The sequence below is a fragment of the Molossus molossus genome, unplaced genomic scaffold (genome assembly GCF_014108415.1).
Source record: "Molossus molossus isolate mMolMol1 unplaced genomic scaffold, mMolMol1.p scaffold_m16_p_1, whole genome shotgun sequence".
Lineage (NCBI taxonomy): Eukaryota > Metazoa > Chordata > Mammalia > Chiroptera > Molossidae > Molossus > Molossus molossus.
In genome coordinates this window covers 120594564-120621126 of record NW_023425344.1, presented here as the reverse complement: position 1 = coordinate 120621126, position 26563 = coordinate 120594564, and the positions used below count along the sequence as shown (strand labels likewise).

The window sequence follows — 26563 nt, the reverse complement described above, 5'->3', positions numbered from 1 at the left end:
GCCCAGGCAGTTCATCTTAAAGGGCCCAAGACAGACTTACTCAGACTCATCCCCCCGGGCTCCAGCGTGGGGGAGGCAGCTTGATAGGCACCAGAGACATAAGGGGAAGAACTAAGTTGTTTGACATCAGGGCGAGAGCTGGAGGGGCAGCTTTCTCCCAGACAGAATTGCTGGCAGAGGCCATTGTTCCTTTGGTGAGCCCTTCCTCCACAGGGCTGGCACATGGGCACTATATCCGGGACTCCAGCAACCTGGCTCACACTATTTGCCCTGCCCAGGTGATTCCCTGAGGCCCTGCCCACTCAACTTTAGGGCCCACCCGAGCTGTTTCCAATGGCTTTACCATAGGAATGGCCTGTCTTGGCTCCTGCATCAGATTTTGCTAAACTCAAACAAGCAGTATCTGTACTCAGTGAGCCCATACCTTTCATTAGGGGGCCCCAGGACTGGCACTAGCAGCAGCCAGCCTTGGTTCACAGCTTGGCCTTGCCTAGGTATACCTGCAAGCCCAGCCATCTGCAGATCACTTTGTAGCTTATGCCTGGTGTCCTCAGGTACGACACAGGCAGTGAGTGACCTTGGCCTGCACCTCCCAGGAGAACCAGAGCCAGCACACCCAGTGGACACATTCAGACCTTGTCTAAACACTACCACCCAACCACCTCCTCAAGCAATACACTCAAGGGGTGGACTCAGTGGGTACCAAAGCCCTGCTGAAATAAGTCTTGCTTTGTGTGGTGGGCTTCTGCAGAGCTGGTCCTCCAAGATAGAGGTCGGTAGATAGTGGGCACAGCCACTCCTTGCAGCGGATCAGCCTGAGTAAATCCATCCTATTGATGTACCAACAGCAATCAAGACTCAATTACAGCAGAAGAGTATACAGTCCACACAAGGGGTGCACCTCAAGGGCCCAGCTGGAGTGATCAGGGAGGCTATGCCACTGGACCCTACAGGACACCTACTACCATAGGCCACCCTATGAAGCCTAGGAGACCTAGCAATTCTACCTAATACTTAGAAACAAACAAAAGAGGCAGTCAAAATGAGGAGACAAAGAAACATGTCCGAAATGAAAGAACAGAACAAAACTCCAGGAAGACAACTAAACAAAATGGAGATAAACAATATAATAGATGCTGAGTTTAAAACACTGGTTATAACGGTACTCAAGGAACTTAATGAGGACCTCAAGACCATAATAAAGAACTAGTCAGAAATGAAGGATGAACTAACTGAAATGAAGAATAATTTACCAGTAGTAGAGTAGATGAAGCCGAGATTCAAACCATCAATTTGGAATATAAGGAAGCAAAAAACACCCGATCAGAACAGCAAAAAGAACAAAGAATCAAAAAAATGAGGATAATGTAAGGAGTCTCTGAGACAACTTCAAGCGTACCAACATTTGCATCTTGGGGATGCCAGAAGGAGAAGAGAGAGAGCAAGAAATTGAAAACCTATCTGAAAAAATGACAGAAAACTTTCTTAACTTGGTGAAGGAAGCAGACATAACAATTCCAGGAAGCACAGAGAGTCCCAAACTAGGTGAACCCAAAGAGGCCCACACCAAGACACATTGTAATTAAAATGCAAAAGGTTAGAGACAAAAAGAGAATCTTAAAAGCTGCAAGAGAAAAGCAATTAGTTACCTACAAGGGAGTTCCCGTAAGACTGTCAACTGATTTCTTTCTTTTTTTTTTTTTTTTTAATCCTCACCCGAGGACATTTTTCCATTTTTTGTACAGATAGAGTGGGAGGGAGAGAGAGTGAGAAACATCGACGTGAAGGGACACATCGAGTGGCTGCCACCCGCACGACCAACCAGGGCCGGGGAAAAACTGCAACCGAAGTACGTGCCCTTAGCGGGAACCGAACCCGGGTCTCTCCGGACCGCAGGCTGATGCTCTAACCGCTGAGCCAAACTGGCCAGGGCTCAACTGATTTCTCAAAAGAAAATTTGCAGGCCAGAAGGGAGTGGCAAGAAATATTTAAAATGATGAAAAACAAGAACCTACAACCAAGATGACTCAATCCTGCAAAGGTATCATTTAGAATCAGTAGACAGCCCTGGCCAGTTTGGCTCGGCGGTTAGAGCGTTGGCCCGTGGACCGGAGAGACCTGGGTTCGGTTCTCGCTAAGGGCACATACCTCAGTTGCCATTTGTCCCCGGCCCCGGTTGGGGTTGTGTGGGTGGCAGCCAGTTGATGTGTCTCTCTTGCATCGATGTTTCTCTTTCTCTTCCTTTCTCCCTCTTGCTCTATCTGAAGATGGATGCAAAAATGTCCTTAAGTGAGGATAAAAAAAATAAAAATATAAAAATAATAAATAAACTCATAAAAATAGAATCAGTAGACAGATACAGAGTTTCCCAGACAAGAAAAATCTAAAGGAGTTCATCACTACCAAAACAGTATTATATGAAATGTTGAAGAGTCTTCTTGAAGAAGATAAAAAATATGAACAATAAAATGGCAATAAATACATACCTATCAACAATTGAATCTACAAACAAAATGAGCAAGCAGAACAGAAACAGGCTCAGAAACAGAAAACTTTTGGTTGGTTGCTGATAGGATGGGTTTGGGTGAGGTGGGTGAAAAAGATGAAGGGATTAAGAAGTACCAATTGGCTGTTAGACTGACAACTTCAGAGGGAAGGGGGGAGGAGAGTGGAAAGAGATAAACCAAAAAGCTTATATGCCCCTATATGCAATACCAATGGACATAGACAGTAGTGTGGGGATGGCAGTGTTGGGGGGGGACAGGAATGAGGAGGAGGACGTCATTGGGGAAAAAGAGGGAGACATCTGTAATACTTTCAACAATAAAGATAAATTTTTAAAAATGAGTTTGGTGGCCCTGGCCAGTTTGGCTCAGCGGTTGAGCATTGACCTGCGGACCAGAGTCCCGGGTTCAGTTCCCGCTAGGGGCACATACCAAAAAAAAGAAAAAAAAAATGAGTTTGGTGTATTTCTGTGGGTCTATTTTGGGGTTTTCTTTTCTAGTCCATTGATTATTCTCCCACAAATGCCTGTGTTGATTGCTATGCCTACTACGTTTTAAAATTGAGTAGACTGATTCCTCCCATTTTCTTGTCAAAATTGATTTAGCTATTTTAGTTACTTTGCCTTTTCATATGTAATCTTTTGTTTCCTTTATTGATTTTAGAGAGAGAGAGGAAGGGAGAGGGAGAGAGAGTAAGAAACATCAATGAGAGAGAGCATTGATTGGCCACCTCTTGCCTGCCCCCCACTGGGGATTGGGTCCACAACCTGGGCATGTGTCCTGACTAGGAACCAAACCGGCGACCTCCTGGTGCATGGGTTGACACTCAACCACTGAGCCACACTGGCTGGACATGTAATCTTTATAGTAACAAAAAAATCTTGCTGGGATTTTGATAGGAATTGCATTAATCCTATATACTAATTTGGGGAGAATTGGCATATATTGAGTCCTTTTTTTTTTTTAATTGATTTGAGAGACAGAGGAAGGGAGACAGAGAGATAGAAACATCCATGAGAGAGAACATGGACTGGCCGCATTCTGCATGCCCCCCACGGGGATTTGGCTCACAATCTGGGCATGTGCCCTGACCGGGAATCAAACCAGCAACCTCTAGGTGCATAGGTCAACCCTCAGCCACTGAGCCACAACCGGCTGGCCTCTTACTAGTATATTAAAAGAAGATGAACTTTGTATGTTTGTCTTATATCTGTGACCTTGCTGAATTCACTTATTAGTTCTAAGAGTTTGTTTTGTAGATCTTTGGGATTTTTTTCTGTTGATAATCATGTCATCTGCAAATAGGGACAGTTCTATTTTTCCGTTCCAATCTGTGTGCCTTTTATTTCCTTTCCTTGCCTTATTATAAGAAGTTCCAGTACTATGTTGAACAATATTGGTGCAAGTAGACATTCTCATCTTGTTCCTGATCTTAGGAGGAAAGCATTCAGTTTCTCACCATATGATAATGTTATCTGTAGGTTTTTTACAGATGGTCTTTATCAAATAGATAAAATTATTTTTCTGAGTTTTTGTCATTAATAAAATTTGTGTTGAAATTTGTCAAATGCTTTTTCTGCATTGTTACGATCTTTTGATTTGTTTTTCTTAGACTATAAATAAGGTAGATTACAGTGATTGATTTTATAATATTGAATCAGCATTTTATTCTTGAACTAAACCCCTCATAGTTGTGGTGTATAATTCTTTTTATATATTGCTGAATTCTGTCGTCTGATATTTTGACAAGGAGTTTTATCAAAATATGTCTATATTCATGTTCTGTAGTTTCTTTTTGTTTGTTTGTTTGTTTGTCTGTTTTGTTAATCGTCATCTGAGGATAATTTTTCCTTTTTTTTTTTTTTTCTTAGAGAGAATGGAAGGAAGGGAGGGAAGAAGAGAGGGGGAGAGAAAGAGAAAAACATCAATGTGAGAGAGACACATTGATTGGTTGCCTGCACCCCAACCTGGAGCCGGGGTAGAATCTGCAAACTAGGTTTGTGCCCTTGACTGAGAAGCAAACTCAAGACCCTTCAGTATGCAGGTTGATGCTCTAACCACTGAGAAACAATGGCCAGGGTGGGATTTTGTTTTGTTGAGTTTTTTTTGTGATGGTGGTTTATTTGTCTGGTTTTGGTATCAGTATAATTTTACTGCATTTACTGGTGATAAAACCATTCGATCATTTTTATTTATGTTGTTAATGTGATGAAATGCATTAATAGATTTTTTCTATTTATCTTTTTTTTTTTTTTCCCTTTATTGATTTCAGAGAGAGAGGAAGTAAGAGGAAGACAGAGATAGAAAGATCGATGACAGAGAACATCGATTGGCTGTCTCCTGCATGCCCCTCATTGGGGATTGGGCCCACAACCTGGGCATGTGTCCTGACCAGGAATTGAACCGGCGACCTCTTGGTGCATGGGTTGACGCGCAACCACTGAGCCACACCAGCTGGATTCTGTTTACCTTTAGATAGACTTGGAGGGAGGGAGAGAGAGAGAAACATCGATGTGAGAGGGACACATCGACTAGTTGCCTCCCACACAACCCCAACCAGTGCCAGGGATGAACTGCAACTGAAGTACGTGCCCTTGACCGGAATTGAACCCCCACCTCATTGGTCCACAGCCGACACTCTTAACTGCTGCCAAACAAGCCAGGGCACATTAATAGATTTTTATTTTTATTCTTTTCCAATTTTTATTAATTTATTTTTATTATAGACATTTCTCCTTTCCCCCCCCTAAATCCCCTGCTCCCCATCCCGCCCTGCCCCAGCCCCCTGGCATTGTTGTCTATGTCCATTGGCCATGCATACATGCATATAAGTTCTTTGGTTCATCTCGTCCATCCCCCCACCCCCCTACTCTGAGGTTTGGCAGTCTGAACCATACTCCTTTCTATGTGTCTGGATCTATTTCGTTCATCAGCCCACCTTGTTCATTATATTCCACAAATAAGTGAGATCATATGATAGTTGTCTTTTTCTGATTAGCTTATTTTGCTTAGCATAATGCTCTCCAGGTCCCTCCATGTTGTCTCAAAGGATAAGAGATCTTTCTCTCTTACAGCTGTATGGTATTCCATTGTATATATGTACCACAGCATTTTTTATCTACTCAGCTATTGATGGACACTTGGGCTATTTCCAGATCTTAGCGATTATAAATAGTGTTACTATGAACATAGGGGTACATATATTCTTCCTGATTGGTGTTTCAGGCTTCTTAGGGTATATTCCTAGAAGTGGGATCACTGGGTCAAATGGCAATTCAATTTTTAATTTTATGAGGACACACCATATTGCTTTCCATAGTTGCTGCACCAGTCTGCATTCACACCAGCAGTGTACTAGAGTCCCCTTTTCTCCACACCCTCGCCAACACTTGTTGTTTGATGATTTGTTAATGGCGGCCATCCTGGCAGGTGTGAGGTGATATCTCATTGTTGTTTTAATTTGCATCTCTCTGATGCTTAGTGACGTTGAGCATTTTTTCATATGTCTCTTGGCCTTTTGTATGTCCTGTTTGGAGAGGTGTTTGTTTAGCTCCTCTGCTCATTTTTTAATTGGGTTCTTTGTCTTCCTTTTGTTGAGTTGTATGAGCACTCTATATTTTGGAAATTAACCCCTTATCTGATGTATCATTGGCGAGTACTCTCTCCCATACAATGGGTTCCCTTTTCATTTTGATAGTTATTTCTTTTGCTGTGCAGAAGCTTCACATTAGTAGATTGTTACAATATTATCCCTGGCCGGGTGCTCAGTGGTTAGAGCATCAGCCCATGGACCAGAGAGTCCCGGGTTCAGTTCCCTCTAAGGGCACATACCTCAGTTGCAGTTTGTCCTTGGCCCCAGTTGGGTTTGTGTGGGTGGAAACCAGTCAATGTGTCTCACTCACATCAATGTTTCTCTCTCCCCCTCTCTCTTCCTCCTGCTCTAGCTAAAGATTAAAAAAAAAAAAAGCCCTCTAGTGAGGATAAAAAAATAAAATATTAAACCAATGTTGTATTCCAGGAGTAAATACCTGAATAAAATATATCATGATTATTTAGGTATTTACTCCTTGAATGTAATATATTGCTGGATTTGATTTGCTAATATTTTCTTAAGGATTTTTGGTCTATATTTGTATAGGACATTGATTTTTTTTAAATATATTTTTTAAATTGATTTCAGGGAGAGGGAGAGGGAGAGATAGAAACATTGATGAGCCCTGCCAATTTGGCTCAGTTGGTTGAGCGTCGTCCTACATACCAGGACGTCTCTGGTTCAATTCCTGGTTAGGGCACATGCCTGGGTTTTGGGCTTGATCCCAAGTGAGGGGTGTACAAGAGGCAGCCAATTGATGTTTCTCTCTCATTGATGTTTCTCTCTCTCTCTCTTTCCCTTCCCCTCTCTGTAAAATCAATAAAAACATTAAAAAGAAAGAATCATTGATGAGAGAGAAACATCAATTGACTGCCAGGAATTGAACTGGGACCTCTCAGTCCGTGGGACGACGCTCAGTCCACTGAGCCACACGCACCCAGCTACCAATATTATTTTTTTATATATTATTATTATTATTTTTTTAATTCTCACTCAAGGAAATTTTTTTTCATTGATTTTTAGATAGAGTTGAAGGAAGGAAGGGAGGGGGGAGAGAGAGAAAAAGAAAAGAAACATCAATGTGAGAGAGTCACATTGACTGGTTGCCTCCTGCACGACCCCAACAAGGGCCGAGGATTGAACCTGTAACCCAGGTACATGCCCTTGACCAGAATCAAACCCGAGACCCATTGGTCCATGGTCCAGTGCTCTAACCACTGAGCAAACTAGCCAAGGCTCTATATTATTTCTTCATAATATTTGTGAAATCATTCTGGTGGCAGATACATTAAAATATATGAACAGTTTATAGTTTGTGTGATTTTTATATCCAGGTTAATAATGTATCTTTATCCAGTACATGTGCTTTAAAGAATTGTAAGATCTTTATATATACAAATTAAATGATATTACGTTTTCATTAATATGCATATTCCTTCTGAAAAAAAGTTTAATTTTTTGTTTTATTATATCAATTAAAGATGTGAGAGAATATGTATTATTAAGCAACACATGATACAGAGCCTGACATAATTCTTTACTGAATTTAATTAAAGATTTGTCTGTTTCTCAAGGTATACTGCCTGGTTTCTTTTCTCCACGGTCATCTCACATCTGAAACATGGCTACGGATTGGCTGGGCAGTATTGTGTCTATCAACTGTGGGGATAGCTTAGGTGTCTATCAGGGAAGAGTGTCAGCAGTGGATCAGGTCAGCCAGACCATTTCTCTCACCCGACCTTTCCACAATGGAGTGAAGTGCCTTGTGCCAGAAGTCACCTTCAGGTGAGTGTCCTGACTGATCTTCCAAGTCTAATCTGGTGGTCTGTGGAGCTTGAACCTAGGCCAAATTGCCAATATTCTCTTGTGTAGGGCTGCTTATGAATAGAGTCGTCTTGTCAGAGGTGAGATTTTGCAGTCTGGGATCTTGTAGTTCTGCTGCTGTTTCAATGGACTGTCATAGTTAGCTTTCTACTAATGGTTCAGGGTTTGTGAAACATTTTATTTCTATCGAGCACACAGTATTATATTATTTAAATGGGTCATATTCAAAATAACCTTTCTGTTTTCTTTTGTGGTTTCAGATTTTCTTTCTTAGTTTGTTATCACTGTGCTTTCTTTTTTAAAATATGTTTTTATTGATTTTTTAGAGAGAGAGGAAGGGAAAGAGAGATCGAAACATTGATCAGCTGCCTCCTACACGCCCCCCACTGGGGATCAAGTCTGCATCCCAGGCATGTGCCCTGACCAGGAATTGAACTGGGACCTCTCAGTTCATGAGATGACACTCAATCCACTGAGCCACACCAGCTGGGCTCACTGTGCTTTCTTAATCTAAAGTTGTTATTGATTTTCCCCTGCATAATTGTAGCTCTCTTTGCAGATCTGTGTCATAATTTACTTCCAGAAGCACACTGTAGCCAGTAGTTAAAGACCTTAGTTACATGGATATATTTTTCTTAGTGTTTGCCAGCATATCTGAAGTTCAGTTGTCTTTTTAAAAATAATTTTTTTTTATTGATTTTAGAGAGAAAGGAAGGGAGAGAGGGAGAGATAGAGACATTATGAGACTATAGATTGGCCGCCTCCTGCCTGCCCCCTACTGGGGATTGTGCTCACAACCTGGGCATGTGCCTCAACGGGGAATTGAACCGGCGACCTCTTGGTACATGGGTTGATGCTTATCTACTGAGCCACACCAGCTGGGCTGAAGTTCAGTTGTCTTCACATCCTTCTTTTTACCAATGTGCCAAACTTATGTTAAAAAAAAAGGCTGTTGGGCAAGAGCTTCCTTAACTTTCTGAACAGTACCCACACATAACCTTTTCTGTAGGTGTATCCATTTTTATTTCTTACCTCCTCTGAAGTCTCAATAGAAAAACTATCCTTTGTGTTCAGGGCTCACTTAAGCATGTATGCTTTATATGCTATCCTTTGAGACCCTATCCATCTTTTTTTGTGTCTTTAGTTTCAACCTTTATACTGTCTCTTTCCTCTCCGCATTCTGACATCTCAGGCCTCCCCCGTAGTACAGATACCCCCTCACCCCACATACAACTTGCATTTGCAACTACTATTTCCTCCTATTCACACCCAAAGCTCTTTTCATAGCAAAACAGTCTGCCATCATTCCCTTTGTGGCCTCATTCTCTAGTCCCTCCTTATCCCCCTTATCTTCTTCCTAACTTTACCATTTTTGCTGAACTAGCTTTTGCCAAGGTTACAGATGACCTAATTGCCAAATTCAGTGGCATTGTCTCAATTATAATCTATTCAGATGCTCCCTAACTTTTGAAGTATCCTCTTCTTTTTAGTTTCTCTCTTATACCTTTGGGTTTTCTTTCCATGTTTTCTTCCATTCCCTTATATATCTTTTTTTTCCAGGTTCCTTTTCTTCTCACTTTTTAAGATTGGATTACTCAAATTTCTTTCTTTGATTCTTTTCTAGTCCTGTACTTTCTAGACAATCTCATGTGTACCTTCTTAAACATTAATGAGACCCCAAATCTTTTTTTAGTAATAATAGACATTTATAAATTCTTAATAACTAAATACTAGACTTAATGCTTTTCATATATTATGTCATTTATGCTAATGAGAATATTGTAAACTGGCCATTGTTATTACTGATGACTTCTCTGTTTGCCTATACCAAATCTTTAGGAACTGAGCTCCAGACACTTTATTTTAACTGTCTACTGGTCATTTCGAGGTGGAAGACCTTAAATCTTCAATTTAAGATTTTCAAAGCTGCCCTGGCCACTGTGGCTCAGTTGATTGAGCATCATCCTGTGCATTGAAAGATTGCCAATTCGATTCCTGGTCACATACCAGGATGCAGGTTCTGATCTCCGGTCGGAGTATGTGTGGGAGGCAACCAATCAGTGTTGCTCTTTCACCTCTCTCTCAAATCAATAAAACTTTTTTTTTTTTGGTATGTTCCCCTAGCAGGAACTGAACCCAGGACTCCCTGGTCCGCAGGCCAAGGCTCCAATCGCTGAGCTAAACCGGCCAGGGCTAAAACATTTTTTAAAAAAGATTTTCAAAGCTGAACTCATGTTGCCTACAGATTTTTTCTCCCCCCAAAAATCTACCCTTAATAGATGACTAATGACACCTTTCACCCAAGTTAGAAACTTAAGAATCATAATAAATTCTTTCTTCTCTTTGATCCTCCTGTTCAGTTAATCACCAAATCTGGTGACTTCCAAATGTCTCCTGGTTCCATCTTCCATTCTCCTTTTTCATTGTCACTTGCCCTATTTATCTCTTATTTCTTGCCTTATCTCCTAACTGTTGTTCTTGCCTCTAATTTCTCCACCTACAGCCACCAGAAAAATCCAATGTGATTATGACTGGTCCCTGATTACCTCCACAGGCCTTACCTCCTAATGGCCCTCCACAAGTATCCTTCCCTTTAGTTATGCCATACATTTGCAGTTTATCAGATAGGCCACATTTTCTCAATCTCTGAGCCTTGGCCTGAGATACCTCTTCTGCTTGGGTAACTCTTATTTTCCATCCCCACTGAGACTTAGCATACATGTTTCATCCATCTCTGCCAAACTAACATCTCTATTTTCTTTTTGGTTTTCTAGTCTCCTACACATATTTCTGTCATAGTATTTAACACTTTTCTTTGTCTACTTGTCTTTTCTGGTGACTAGACTGTTAGTTCTTTGTGAGCATGTATTGCTTTTCATCTCTATATACCCCATTCCCAGTGCAGGGCTTACCACATAGTAAGTACTCTGTATATGCCTACTGAATGAGCAAGTGAGTGAATGAATGAAATAAAGCTGTTAAGCATTCTGGAAATCTAAGATGCTAATGATAGTTTTGTGATTAACAATAGGGCTCTTTAAAGGCCAGTACTATGTCAGTTGAATGTTGGTGGCTGAGTCTTGTCTTTAAGTGCTCTACCACCTTTCCTAGTTTTTTCCTTTGATAACTCATTGAAATGCAGCCCTGCAAGGGTGTGTAGCTGGTTGCTGTTGATTCCAGTTTCATCACTGTTACCACTATTGTAGTTTTGAGAATTGGATTCTTTTGTGTATTTCAGGGCAGGTGACATTATGGAATTAAAAATTCTGGAGATACCAGGGCCTGGAGAAAACCAACATTTTGGAGACCTACATCAGACAGAATTAGGCCCTTCTGATGTTGGGTACCAAGTGGGTATCAATCAGAATGGCACAGGCAGGTTGGTCAAGAAGCCAACCTCTTCCAGCAGTGCCCCTCAGAACATCCCTAAGAGGACAGATGTGAAGAGCCAGGATGCTGCCGTTTCCCCCCAGCAGCAGCAGTGCTCCAAGAGCTATGTGGACAGGCACATGGAGCCCTTGAGTCAGTCCAAAAGTTTCCGTCGTCGGCACAACTCTTGTAAGTTGGAGCAAGTTGGTATTTCTTCTTAACCTGATGTTTGAGGGCTGTAAGTTCTTACCCACTGCTATTATTTAAACAAGTCTTTATTACCCTAATAAAAAAGGATGCTACAAAAGCTTCACAAAAATATAACATAGTTAGTTCTCTTATTCCAGAGCTACAAGATACTAAGGGGGAAAAAAATCTGTTAGACTCACACCAGTTCCCTGCCCTCTCCCACTACTTCTCTTTCTTCAAGAAAAGATCTGCCTAGAGTGCACATAGACAGAAGTGATACTGTTTTTAATCTGATAACTGATGATTGTTGTGATGTTTAAGTTGAACCTGCACTTAGGCTGTTCCAGGGAATTCTTGAATAATTTTCTTGCAATTTGGCTCCCATCCTCAATTAGAGAACAGGAAGGGGCTTGCCTAGACATCTCTGTGATCTTAGTTTCTGACAAACTGACAATTTTTCTTTTTTTGTTTAAGAGAGAGTAGCTGCGGGTAGAGAAACATAGATATGAGAAAGACACATTGATTGGTTGCCTCCCTCACCTGCCCTGACTGGGACTTGGGATCAAACCCACACTCCATGTATGTGCCCTTGACTGGGAATCAAACCCATGACCCTTTGGTGCATCAGCCGACACTCTAACCACTGAGCAACACTGGCCAGGGCCAGAGTGACCATTTTAAATTTGCTGTACTCACTGTCCCTACTGGTACATCCAGAGAGTATTCACTGATGTGTATTGATGTCCAGTTTTGTTTAGTACTAACAAATTGTTGAATGCTATTTGCTCATTAAAGAACCATAGTTAATTCACTAGATCCTGATTTTCTCTGTAACATAGTCACTGAAATAATGTGAATCTGTTATATAATGGTGAATTATAACAGATTCATTAGAATCTGTGTGGCACCAGTGTCAGGGGTCATCCAGTTATGAAATACCTGTTTCTGTGACTAAACTATTGAAATTTTGAAAATTAAAAAAATGTATTTTAAAGTACTTTTCTTCCGTGCTTGTTAAGTAACTATCTGAATTGACAATGATTGAAACCTGAGATTGAAATTGAATTGTTACTTCTGTATCCTTTCAAAAACTATAGAATGCTTTAGATAGAAATTGAGTCTTTCCATTTAGACTTAACCGTCATTACATTACTTTACTGTTTCTTTTAAAAAAACAGACCTGCCCAGCCCATGTGGCTCAGTGGTTGAGCATCAACCCATGCACCAAGAGGTTGCTGGTTCAATTCCCGGTCAAGGCACATGCCCAGGTTGTGGGCCCGATTCCCAGTGGGGGGGTGTGCAGGAGGCAGCCAGTCGATGTTCTCTCTCATCGATGTTTCTCTCTCTCTCTCTTTCTCTCTTCCTTCCTCTCTCTCTAAAATCAATAAAGAAAAAATTTTTTTTAAAAAAGCAGACCTATTTTCTTTTTTTAATGTTTTTATTGATTTTTTTAGAGAGAGAGGGAGAGAGAAACTCCTGCACGCCTCCTACTGGAGTCACACCTGCAATCAGAGCATGTGCCCTGACCAGGAATACAACCAGGACCTCTTAGTCCATGGGACAATGGCCACACCAGTGGGCCTCTTTGTATGATATTGATTAAATTTATCAATACTTGATTTGTAATAGATTAAAGTGTTTTGCTGCGTGGAAAGCATAGTCCTCGCCTGCTTGGCCAGTGGTTTTTGATAAATCTCCCAATTTGAGAGCTAATTGGAATCCTAACAGTCCTCTCCCATGGTAACAAATGAGGAACTGGAGACCCAGAATGGTTTTTGTTCTCTTCCCCAGCCATAGACTAAAGTGATTTCATTCTGCTGCCTGTTGATATTAATCTTAATCCCATCACTTTCCTTTCTTTACCAATAATATTTGTTTGTTAAAAGTTTAAATACTCACCCTGGCCGGTTTGGCTCAGCGGTTAGAGCATCAGCCTACAGTCCCAAGAGACCTGTGTTCGTTCCCGCTAAGGGCATGTACCTCGGTTGCAGTTTGTCCCCAGCCCTGGTTGGGATGTGAGGGTGGCAGCCACTCGATGTGTCCCTTTCACGTCGATGTTTCTCTCTCTCTCTCACTCTCTTCCTCTCTCTCCCTCCCACTTTATCTGAACAAAAAAAAAAAAATGGAAAAATGTCCTTGGGTGAGGATTAAAAAAAAAAGTTTAAATACTCAAGCAGTTTATAATCTCATATACTTAGAGATAATCTTTATTAACCATTTATATACTTTTTCTACAGATTTTCTCCCTGTCATTAACATCTTACATTAATATGGTACATTGGCCCTGGCTGGTTTGGCTCAGCGGTTAGAGTGTCGGCCTGCGGTCTAGAGAGACTCCCCCGATGATATTTTTCCATTTATCTTCAGACAGAGTGGGAGGAGGGGAGAAAGAGAAGGAGAGAGAGAGAGAAACATGGATATGAGACAGACACATTGACTGGTTGCCTCCCGCATGACCTTGACCAAGGCCAGGGACCAAACTGCAACCAAGGTACGTGCCCTTGACTGGAATTTAACCCTCGACTCTTTGGTCCGTGAGCTGATGCCCTAACTGCTGTCCAAACTGGCCAGACCAGATATATTGTTATCAATTAAAGTCTATATTTTATTCACATTGCTTTAGTTTTTTCTTTACTTTTTTTTTTCTTTATTGATTTTAGAGAGAGAGGAAAGGAGAGGGAGAGAGAGAGAGAAACATTGATGAGAGAGAACATCAACTAGCCACCTCATGCATGCCCCCCACTGGGGATCAGGCCCACAACCTGGGCATGTGTCCTGACTGGGAATTGAACTGGCATCCTCTTGGTGCATGGGTTGACACTCAACCACTGAGCCACCCTGGCCGGGCACCTTAGTTTTTTTTTTTTTTCAATCCTCTCCCAAGGATATTTTTCCATTTATCTTCAGATAGAGTCGGAAGAAAGGAGGGAGGAAGAGAGAGAGAGAAACATCGATGTGAGAGAGTCACATCAATAGGTTGTCAGCCACACAACCCCAACCAGGGCCAGGGACAAACCACAACTGAGGTACATGCCTTTGGCCAGAATTGAACCTGGGTCTCTTTGGTCCGCAGGCCGACACTAACTGCTGAACCAAACTGGCCAGGGCTTAGTTTTTTCTTAATGTTCCTGATGCAGGTTCCCATCAAGCATACCACATTACATTTATGCGCATGTTTCCTCTTGGCTCTGATGGTTTCTCAGATGTTCATTGTTTTTGATGACCTAGATAATTTTGATAAGTACTTGTCAAATATTTTGTAGAATATCTCTCAATTGGTATTTGATGTTTTCTCATAATTAGGCTGGGGTTATGTGTTTTGGGGAGGAAGATCACAGAGATAAAGTGTTATTTTCATTACATCCCATCAAGGGTATCTACTATCTTTTTTTTTTTTTTAATCCTCATCCAAGGATATTTTCCCCGCATCTATCTTCAGATAGAGCGGGGGTGGGGGTGGGAGAAACATCAGTGGGAGAGAGACACATCTACTGGCTGCTACCCATATGACCCCAACCGGGGCTGGGAACAAACCACAACCGAGGTATGTGCCCTTAGCAGGAACCAAACCCAGGACTCTCTGGTTTGTGGGCCGACACTCTAACCGCTGAGCCAAACTGGCCAGGGCTCTGCTATCTTATTTAAAATTTTTTATTAATTTATTTTTGTTACAGATGTTTCTCCTTTTTTTCCCATTGACACCCTCCTTGCTATCCCCACCCGCCCCGTCCCCAGCATTATTGTCTATGTCCATTGGTTATGCATACATGCATATAAGTTCTGTGGTTTATCTCTTTCCTCTTTCCATACTCCTCTTCTGAGGTTTATCAGTCTGTACCCTACTTCTCTGTCCCTGGGTCTATTTTGTTCATCAGTTTGTTTTGTTCATTATATTCTACAAATAATTGAGATCATGTGATAGTTGTCTTTTCTTTGATTGGCTTGTTTTGCTTAGGATAATACTCTCCAGGTCCCTCCATGTCATCTTAAAGGATAAGAGATCTTTCTTTTTTTTACAGCTGCATAGTATTCCATTGTGTATATGTACCACAGCTTTTTTATCCACTCATCTATTGATGGACACTTTGGCTGTTTCCAGATCTTAGCCATTGTAAATAGTACTGCTATGAACATAGGGGTACATATATTCTTTCTGATTGGTGTTTCAGGCTTCTTAGGGTATATTCCTAGAAGTGAGATCACTGGGTCTAATGGCAGTTCAATTTAACTTTTTGAGGTAACACCATATTGTTTTCCATAGTGGCTGCACCAGTCTGCATTCCCACCAGCAGTGTACTAGAGTCCCCTTTTCTCCACACCCTCGCCAGCAATCGTTGTTTGATGATTTGTTAATGGCAATATTCTGACAGGTGTGAGGTGATATCTCATTGTTGTTTTAATTTGCATCTCTCTGATGATTAGTGATTTTGAGCACTTTTTATATGCCTCTTGGCCATTTGTATGTTCTGTTTGGAGAGGTGTTTCTTTAGGTCCTCTGTCCATTTTTTAATTGGGTTCTTTGTCTTCCTTTTGTTGAGTTGTATGAGTACTCTATATATTTTGAAAATTAACCTCTTATCTGATGTATCGTTGGCAGTTATGCTCTAAGGGTATCTACTGTCAAAATAGTGTATGACTTTTGATCTTGACCTTGATTGCCTGGCTGAGGCAGTGTGTCAGATTTCTTCTGTAAAGTGACTTCTTTCCCCCCCTTTACAAACTGTGCTCTTTGTAAGGAAGTCACTATGTGCAGCCCACACCTAAGGAGTGGGGAGTTAAGCAGAGTATCTACATAAATTATTTGGAATTCTTCTGCACCAGAGATTTTTTATCAGTGTGTAGTAAATTCAACACTGCTTTATTTTAGTGCTCATTGATTCAGCTTTGGCCACCGGGAGCCAAAGCAAAACAAAACAAAACAAAATGGTTTTTTTTACCAGTAATTTTTTACTTTCTGATACTACAAGAGGCTCCAGGATTATCTTCTGTATTTCCTGCCCCAACCCTAGAATCAGCGATGTCTCTAAAGAGCCCTGTTTAAAAAAAAAAAAATTAATTATTGATTTTAGAGAGAGAGGAAGGGAGAAGTAGGGAGAGATAGAAACATCGATGAGAGAGAACATCGATTGGCCGCCTCTTGCATGCCCCCACTGGGGATCAGGCCCACAATCTGGGCATGTGCCCTGACCCGGAATCGAACTGGTGACCTCTTGGTGCATGGGTTGATGCTCAACCTCTGAGCCACACCAATCGGGCTGAGAGCCCTGTTTTCCTTTATTGGAAAATGGTATTACAAACCATGATCTGGGCCCTGGCTGGTTTGGCTCAACGGTTACAGCATCAGCCTGCGGACCAAAGAGTTCTGGGTTTGATTCCAGGTCAAGGGTAAGTATGTCAGTTGCGGGTTCGATCCCTGGCCCTGGTCTGGGTCGTGCAAGAGGCAACCAATCGATGTTTCTCTCTCTCTCCCTTCCTCCCACTCTATCTGAAGAAAATCAATGGAAAAATATATTTGGGTGAGGACTGCTACTGGGTGTTGCCCTTTAAGCTAACAGAGCAAGGAAATATATATATGCATACTTAACCAGTGTATATACACATACCTATAAGTATTTCTGCATATAACTTTTTTACTAAATGAAGCTAACTTAAGTTTATATTGATATCTACAGTTTTAATCCATTAGCATGTGTATCATTCTAGCCTCTTTTTTTATCTGTAACTCCAACAGTGAGACAGATACCTGTCTCCTATCATCTGCCATCCACTGACTTAAATTATTCAATTCCAGTATGCGTGTATAGCAGTATCAGAATTACTAATCGATACTCCCACCCCCTTCATTGACTTGTTTCATATGTTTGTAACAGATTCTGTCACATTCTGCATTCCATCCTGAGATCTTCCAACCTCCTCAGTGTCTTTAAAGTTCTGTGGAATTGCCCTGGCCAGTTTGGCTCAGCGGTTAGAGCGTCGGCCTGCGGTCCGGAGAGACCCGGGTTCGGTTCCCACTAAGGGCATATACCTCGGTTGCAGTTTGTCCCCGGCCCTGGTTGGTCGTGCGGGTGGCAGCCACTCGATGTGTCCCTTCACGTCGATGTTTCTCTCTCTCTCTCCCTTCCTCTCTCTCCCTCCTACTCTATCTGTACAAAAAATGGAAAAATATCCTCGGGTGAGGATAAAATAAATAAATAAATAAATAAAGTTCTGTGGAATTTAACAATCGTGTCTTGTGTCCACCATTACAGTATCATACAGAATGCCCTGTGTTTCACCTATTTAGTCCTTCTTCCCCTTTTCCTTCCATTACCTCTCATTCCTAACCATTCCTTCCTGTCCCAGCAACAACTGATCATCTTAGCAATCTCTATAGTGGTACCTTTTTCAGAATATCACATAATTTAAAAATATTTTTGTGCGGCCCATATCGCTCATTGGTTGAGTGTCAACCCATGCACCAAGAGGTTGCCAGTTCGATTCCTGGTCAGGACACATGCCCAGGTTATGGACCTGATCCCCAGTGGGGAGCATGTAGGAGGTAGCCAATTGATATTCTCTTTCATCGATGTTTCTATCTCTCTGCCTCTCTCTCTAAAATCAGTAAATGAAAAAAAAAATTTTTTTTAAACATTTTTATTTTCAATTACTGTTTATAGTCAATATTATTTTAGTTTCAGGTGTACAGCGTAGTGGTTAGACAGACATATACTTTACAATTTGTTCTCCCTGACATTTTCAGTATCCACCTGGCACCATACATAGTTATTGCAATATTATCAACTATATTCCCTATGCTGTATTTACATCCTCGTGACTATGTTGTAACTATCAGTTTGTACTTCACTTGTTAATCCCTTCACCTTTTTCACCCAGTTTCTCCCCCTAGAATATCACATAGTATGTAGCCTTTACAGACTGTCTTTCACTTAACAATATGCTTTTAAGATACTTAAGATTCTTCTTTTTGTGTGTGGCTTGATTTTCTTTTATTGCTGAATAATATTTTATTGTATAGATGTTTGTTTACCCATTTACCTATTAAAGGATATCTTGGTTGCTTCCACTTTTGGTGATTATGCATAAAGCTGTCAAACATTTTTGTGCAGGTTTTATGTGGATATAAGTTTTCAGATAACTTGTGTAAACTCCTATGAGTGTGATTGCTGAATATTGGTAAGAATATCAGTTTTTTCTATTTTTTCCATTATTAACAATCATAGCAACTCTCTTGAAAGACTCCAATTGACTTCAAAACAAGTAATTTATTTGCTCTTTAACAATTTGATATATTAAGAAGTGTGGTCAGCCCTGGCCAGTTTGGCTCAGCGGTTAGAGCGTCGGCCTGCGGTCCGGAGAGACCCGGGTTCGGTTCCTGCTAAGGGCACGTACTTCGGTTGCAGTTTGTCCCCGGCCCTGGTTGGTCGTGCGGGTGGCAGCCACTCGATGTGTCCCTTCATGTCGATGTTTCTCTCTCTCTCCCTTCCTCTCTCTCCCTCCCACTCTATCTGTACAAAAATGGAAAAATATCCTCGGGTGAGGATTAAAAAAAAAAAAGAAGTGTGGTCATTTTCAAAAGTATATCCTGGGTGATACTGTTTCTGCTTTTGCTGTTTGGTCCTTAAATAAAATAAAGAGATCTTAGACAGGAAAATGTTATTCTTTTTCAGAGAACTTTTTCTGAATCCAGATCGTGTGGAAAATGTCTGTGACCTGAGAATTTGATAATGAAATGTGGCTCAGAATTGGTTTGTGATAGAAGATAGAATTACATCTATTTATCTGTTCAGTGCCTTGTAAGATGAGTAGAAGTTCTGCCAGAGATTGACTTACTTGGCATTTATGTAGCATTTTTTAAGGATTCCAAGGAAATAGATTGGTTTTTTCCTACCGCAGATGTAATGTAGGTTATCAGTGTTTTCCTCATTTAAATTTAGATTTAGATTTATTACCAGAAATCTATAAATAGGATTCCCTCTGGTATATGTACATTGATGTTTAGACTAGTAGATTGGTAAAGCTATAGGAATATAACTTCTTCTCAATTCAGGCTTTTAAGTGTTCTTTCAAGGTTAGTAATGAATTGTTGAGGGATTTGTTGGTTCTAGTTACCTAATCCAACATTAATGAGAGAGATTTAGTACAAGCAGATTTTAATCTCTTTCTTTGGGTGGGGGCCAGTTATAAAGAATAATTTCTATACCTCCTTGTTCATTGAACTGACCACTTAGAATATTTTCAAGTAGATGAATGGAACATCAGTCTCAAGGAGCAAAGAGAAACCATTTGAGGTCTACTAAGGATACAGATTTGTGTATGGTCTATTCAGTATGACAGTGAATCCTCCATCTGAGGTCAGAAAGTTATTTTTTGCCAAGTTTCATGGTTCTACTCTGGCTTCTTAACTTCTTTTGATGTACTTTATTTTTCCAATAGACTTGAAAATGTTGGTGCTACTGCTGGAGCCCTAGAAGTTGACTGATTACCAGGGCTAGAATTCGAGAATTGAAAAGAAAGTCCCAGATATTTTTCAGACACCTCCTCACAAAATCTATTGAATCTGGCACCAAAACATTTGCAATTTGACCTTCCAGGTGCCCTTTAGCATGCTAGTACAGGACAAAGGTTCCTTTTACAATGTGTGTGTGTGACAAAAATCAATAAATAAGGGACACTAACAGTTGTACAGCAATGGGTTTGTTATAAGTTATCCTGGCCAAAGGCTGGCAGCAAAATGGCAAGGGAAAGACTGCCAGCCTCCAGTCTTAACACATATTTGAAAGGTAAAGAAATCTGGGAAGCACTGTATCTTTTACAAGAGAAATACTTTTTTCTCCCAGTAACTAAAGGCCAGTTTAATGCAGAGCCAGGCCCTTTGGGCTAAGTAAGTCAAGTACTGAGACAGCTTATTCATCTAGGATTTCCCAATATTTGTATTAAAGTAAAGGGAAAGAGAAGAATAAGAGACAATTACCCACCTTTCATTTATTTTACATTCTCTTTCTCTTGCTGACCTTTGATGTCAGTAATTCTTCTTAGAAATTTTTTCTCTCTCTGCTTTCCTGACAGCATTTAGAACATTATTCGTCCTTAGTTTATATTTGTCAAATGAATGAATGAGAGATCTGTAATCAGAGAGAGCAGGAGAAAATACCTGACACCTTCTAAAGACATAGCTCTGGGTTTGGATGCAAATTATGTTTGTGGAGTCCTTATGGCTGGGCCAAAAATGGTTTCCCATTTTGCTTTTTGACCCTGTCTTCTATCCCATTGATTAATTGCTTGTCTTCATTTGGCATTGAGATAAGTCCAGGATAGCTCATTATCAGTTCACACTAGACATGACTGAACTCCTTTCCTCTGAAACCCTTGCCACATACTCCTTGTATGGTTATTGACAACTTCATCATCTTGTCCTTTTTAGTCACGTAACACACTTGTCACAGTTTTTGATGGCTCCCTTTCTTTCTCATAGTTGATCTCAAGTTGCCTTTATAAACTTTTAGACTTTTGTTGTTGTTGTTGTTAATCCTCACCCAAGGATATTTTTTTCATTGGTTTTTAGATAGAGTGGAAGAGAGGATGGGGGAGAGGGACAGAAAAACATCGATGTGAGAGACACTTTAATTGGTTGCTTTCCGTACGACCCTGACTAGGGCCAGGGATTGAACCTGCAACCCAAGTATGTGCCCTTGACCAGGAATGAAACCCGTGACCCTTTGGTCTGTGGGCCAGTGCTCTAACTGCTGAGCCAAACCGGCCAGGACAACCTTCTAGACTTTTGATTTTTGTTGTTCGTTTGGGTTTTTGTTTTTTGATGTGGCTCTTTTTATTCCTTAATTCAGTAGAGAACTGAATTGTATACTTATGGTGGACTAGCCATAGTACTGGGTGACAGGTTCTACCCACTGTTAGCTTACATGCTCCTTGGAAAGTTAGCATAAGAACACAAATTACTACAGAGCACAGTAAGTATGGAGTAAGTGCTAGATCAGCATTTCTCAACCTGTGGGTTGTGACCCCTTTGGGAGTCAAACGACCCTTTCACAGGGGTCGCCTAAGACTATCAGATAACAAAATTACAGTTATAAAGTAGCAACAAAAATAATTTTATGGTTGCGGGTCACCACAACATGAGGAACTATATTAAAGGGTCATGGCATTAGGAAGGTTGAGAACCACCGTGCTAGATGAACGGTACTCGCATTGCTACAAGTGGTCAAATACCAGTGACTTTTCAGCTGGAGTCATCAGAGGTCATGTGTTTTTTGGGCGGAGTTGATAACGAAAATGAGAAATAGCTTAAAAATTCATCAGTAAGTATGAGGTATATACAGGGTTGGGCAAAAGTAGGTTTACAGTTGTGAGTACATGAAACAGTTTATTGCCTGCCGGTGTGACTCCGTGATTGAGCATTGACCCATGCACCAAGAGCTTGCTGGTTCGATTCCCGGTCAGGGCACAAGCCCAAGTTGTGAGCCAAATCCTCAGTGGGGGGCATGTAGGAGGCGGTCAGTCGATGTTCTCTCTCATCGATGTTTCTTTCTATCTCCTCCCTTCCTCTCTCTCTAAAATCAATAAAGAAAAAAAACTTTTTTAAAGAAAGGGAGAGAACAAAGTTAATACAGTAGAAACTTGGTTCTCAAACTTAATTCATTTTGGAAGGCTGTTTGAGAAACAATTTGTTTGAAAACCGAATCATTTATTCCCTGTTAGAAATAATGTAAATTGAATTAACCCATTCCAGACTCCCAAATGATTCTGTTTTAACCTTTCTTATATACAGTACATGTCTAATGTACTATTTAATCTATAAGCAAACATTTCTTTTCTTAAATTTATCAAACCACCTTCTACTAGCACTCGTTCCAGGGTTGTCGTTCAGAGTCAGCATGCAGCATTTTTTCTTTTTCACATATCACTGCCTCCAAAATGCTATTACCAGCTAACTGTTTTTCATTTATCCAAATCAACAACAGTTTTTCTATGTCTTCATTTGCCTGTGATCAGTTGTTTTGTGAGCCCTTTCACACCCTTAGCAACATTATCACTCCTGATGGCCTGTTTATGTTTTAAAATTGGGTTAATAGTCAGTTTTGCTAAAAACAAAAGCTCTCCTTTGTATGTTGCCTGAGAAACGCTTTTTGTCCTGCCAAGGTATCAGCATGAAAGGCTGTCAGGTCAAAAACCGAAGTTGTGTTTGGTTCAACAACCGAGATACTTTTCCCATGAGCAACTTGGTGGAGAACTGAATTGTTCTAAATTGGGAGATGTTTGAGAACCGAGGTTTGACTGTATAGGGAATTGGTTAGGCTTAGAAGATTAAAAAAGCAAAAGAGACATTGAGGGAGGGGAAACAAAGGGAAGAGGTTGGGGTTATCAGAACCTCGTAGTTCAGAGAAGGGGCTTCACAGAGCTGGTACCAGTACTTCTGAGGGGGTGCAATGAAGCTGGTTGTGTCTATGAGTGTCAAAAAGAAAAGCTGGAGACTGGAACCAACTGCTAGGGCAGTGCTGGTGCAAATAGAAAGCAAAGGAGGAGAGAGTCCCTACTTCCTTCCTTCCTTCCTCCTTCCTTCCAGCCTTTTCAGGTACCTACTACTGGTGCTGGAACCAAATGGGAAGCCAGCTAAGGAAGGAACAATGTAGTTTGTAGAGTTCCAGGCTGGAATCACAAAGGGTGAGTGTGGAGGTCAAAGACAGTAGTTTAAAAAGTGACACACAATACTTTGAATGAAACAGATGTTCAAAGAACTGGTTCTAGGTTCAGTTAATACAAAATTTTTTATTTTATTTTAATGGCAGTCATAGCTAGAAAGAATACCTCTGAGAGGCATGGTGTAGAGCAAGGTGAGCAAATTTTCTGTAAGGGTCAGATTTTATTTTATTTTTTTATTTTTTATCCTCACCCGAGGACATTCTTCCATTTTTTGTTCAGGTAGAGTGGGAGGGAGAGAGAGGAACAGAGAGAGAGAGAGAAACATCGATGTGAAGGGACACATCGAGTGGCTGCCACCCGCACGACCAACCAGGGCCGGGGACAAACTGCAACCGAGGTACATGCCCTTAGCGGGAACCGAACCCGGGTCTCTCTGTACCGCAGGCCGACACTCTAACCGCTGAGCCAAACCGGCCAGGGCTGTAAGGGTCAGATTTTAAATATGTGATGCTTTGCAGGCCTGTAAGGTCTCTGTCTCCAATACTTAGCTTTGCCTTTGTAGCACATACACAGCCTTAGACAATGTGAAAACAGATAAAGAATAAAACTATTTATAGAAACAGGCAGTGGGCTGGATTTGGCCCCAGGGCTATAGTCTGTAGACTCCTGATGTAGTGCATTTACACTTAGGGTGAAGTTAATCAGTGATAGTCCCTATGGATTCATATTTGGAATAACCTTGATACTTTTTAATTTGGGAGTTCATCTCCCTAAATCTGATTAGATTAATTTTTAAAAGCCTCATGTTGGCCTATAAGAGTACTAGGGGATGCCCTGGCTGGTTTGGCTCAGCAGATAGAGAGAGCATCGGCTCGTGGACCTGAAAAGTCTTGGGTTCAATTCCGGTCAAGGGCACATACCTGGGTTGCAGGTTCAATTCCCAGCCCCAGTTGGAGTTGTGCAGGAGGCAACCAATTGATGTGTCTCTCTCATATCAGTGTCTCTCTCTCTCTCTCCCTCCCTCCCTACCACTTTCTCTAAAAAAAAGTCAGTGGAAAAATATCCTCAGGTAAGGATTTATAAAAAAAAGAAAAGAAAAAAAAAATGCTAGGGAAAGTGTTAGATCTGCCATTCTTTTGTTCACTTAAGATTGCATTATTAGTATTATCTTTAATAAATTTCTTTATAGGAGTGTTTTAGTAAAAAACTTGTATAGTTGTACAACAGTATGAATGTACTTAATGCCACTGAATTGTACACTGCTTAAAAATGGTTAAAATGATATATCCTAAGAAGCCTGAAACACCAATCAGAAAGAATATATGAACCCTTCTGTTCACAGCAGCACTATTTTCAATAGCTAAGATTTGGAAACAGCCCAAGTGCCCATTAGTTGATGAGTGGATTAAAAAAAAACTGTGGTACATTTACATAATGGAGTACTATGCAGCTGTAAGAAAGAAAGATCTCTTACCCTTTGAGACGGCATGAAGGGACCTGGAGAGTATTATGCTAAGCAAAATAAGCCAGTCAGAGAATGACAAATATCACATAATCTCTTATTTTTGGAAAATAATGAACAAAATAAGCTAATGATCAGAGTAGATCCAGAGACATGGAAGTAGGGAACAGACTGACAAACATCAGAGGGAGGGGGATGGTGGGGGCAGGAAGAGATAAACCAAAGAACTTACATGCATGTATGCATAACCAATGGACACAGACAACGGTGCACTGTGTGGGGTGTCATTGGGGAGAAAAAGTAGGGACATCTGTAATACTTTCAACAATAAAGATTTTTTTTTGAAAGAATGGTTAAAATGGTAAATTTTATGTTACATATATTTTACCACACACAAAAAAATGATGTAACTTTACTTGAGTCTAACACTTCTTGTTATGGAGCATCACTCTTTGTTTAGATGTTTCAAATACTAGCATGAAGCCTCACAAGAGTGCCAGTCACCATCCCCACATTAAATTCATAACTCTTGATTTCTTACTGATTTTAGTTAAAAGAATATAAATAGAATATGTAATATTATCTCCCTACTCCCAGTGGATTATCATGTGCACGCCTGGTTATGCACACACCTACTGGAGGAGAGACCACTGGGCTAGAGACCAGTTTCCTAATAGAATGGTTTGATTTACTATTGAGGCAGTATATTGATAATTTTGCAACTGGACTGTTTCTCTAATTCTTCCCTGCCAGCATACATTGCTAGTGATGTTAACCTGACTTTGTATTTTCATGCCTACTCTGACATTCCTAATCCAGCTCTGCATTTTAATCTATATTTCTATGGCACTTTATTTAAGCTTCTATTATAACTCTCATCACATCGCATTTTAGTTATTTGCTTATATATCTCTCTCCCCCCCTTTTTGAGTAGCATGTCTTAGTTATATGCTGTATTCCCAGCACCCAGCTGTGGCACACAGCATGCTCTCACTAAATACTTTTTATTATTAGAATTAGTACTTAACCCAGACATTGACAAGCTTCTGAGCTATTTATGGTGGCTCAGCCAGTTCTTCCTTCCCTTCATATTTTGGTCAGCTCCAGGTTTTTTTTCAGAGGCCTAAATCTCATTTTTACTGCCAGCCATAGCCCTTTTTCATATCACTTTTTGGCACTAGGAAGATTAGGATACAAGCTACATTTGTATAGTGCACATCTTTCAGAATAATTATTGTAATTAATTTTACTGGTGTTGATTAATTCATTAAATATGTATTGATGGTGTGCTACGTACTAGAAACCCTGCTGGGGATACACGGTGAGCATTTTACATACAAAAGAACTGAGAATTTGGATGACATGTATAAGATTATATATGAAGTTACTAACAGAACTGTGACTAGATCCTGGGTCTCCTGACTCATAGCCCATTGGGTAGAAGAGAGTTGCTGTGAGAAGAGTTAGAGCAGGATGGTTGGGATGATACATGTAAGAGGGTTTGCTTGTGATCATTCTAACCTCTACTTGAGTATTTTCAGTAATTGAGGAGCCCAGTCTCTCCAAGAAAGTACCTTACATTTATTTAGACCATGTTGGAGGTTCAGTTTGGCATACCAGTCACCAGGTCCACTCTTTCAACAAACTTAGTTCAGGATTCTCTGGGAATGGATGTTTTGGAGAATTCTTTGGGGTCTTAGGCCTTTGCTGCTAGGGGAATAGTTGACTGGTGTGTGGCAGCCAAATAGTCTCAGAGACTGCCCTGTTGCTGATGTGTATTTTGGTGTGGCCTCTACAGGATCAGGTCAATATGGTCCTTGTCATTATTTGATGGTTCAGAAATTGTTTACCCAGAAGTGATAAAATTCTGAGAAAAGAGATCACATTAACCAAAAGATCTAAGGACAAGTTTATAAGTCAAAATACCAATTTATGGTGGGAGATGTATATCTGGCTCAGAATCTGGAA

The 26563-nt window shown here is 40.7% G+C and overlaps 1 protein-coding gene across 4 annotated transcripts in view; it reads left to right on the top strand.

Annotated features, from left to right (window-relative positions):
• The window catches only part of EDC3 (enhancer of mRNA decapping 3), a 79490-nt gene that overhangs the window by 19904 nt on the left and 33023 nt on the right, over nt 1-26563 (top strand). For 3 of the 4 annotated variants that reach the window (XM_036268205.1, XM_036268224.1, XM_036268230.1), the window contains 2 exons: nt 7671-7881; nt 11159-11478. In XM_036268205.1, coding sequence (XP_036124098.1) covers nt 7718-7881; nt 11159-11478 — 484 coding nt within the window. In that variant the 5' untranslated portion in view covers nt 7671-7717. Of the gene's footprint in view, nt 1-4408; nt 4501-7670; nt 7882-11158; nt 11479-26563 lie in introns of those variants that run through there. The other variant, XM_036268215.1, reaches the window with a different exon arrangement.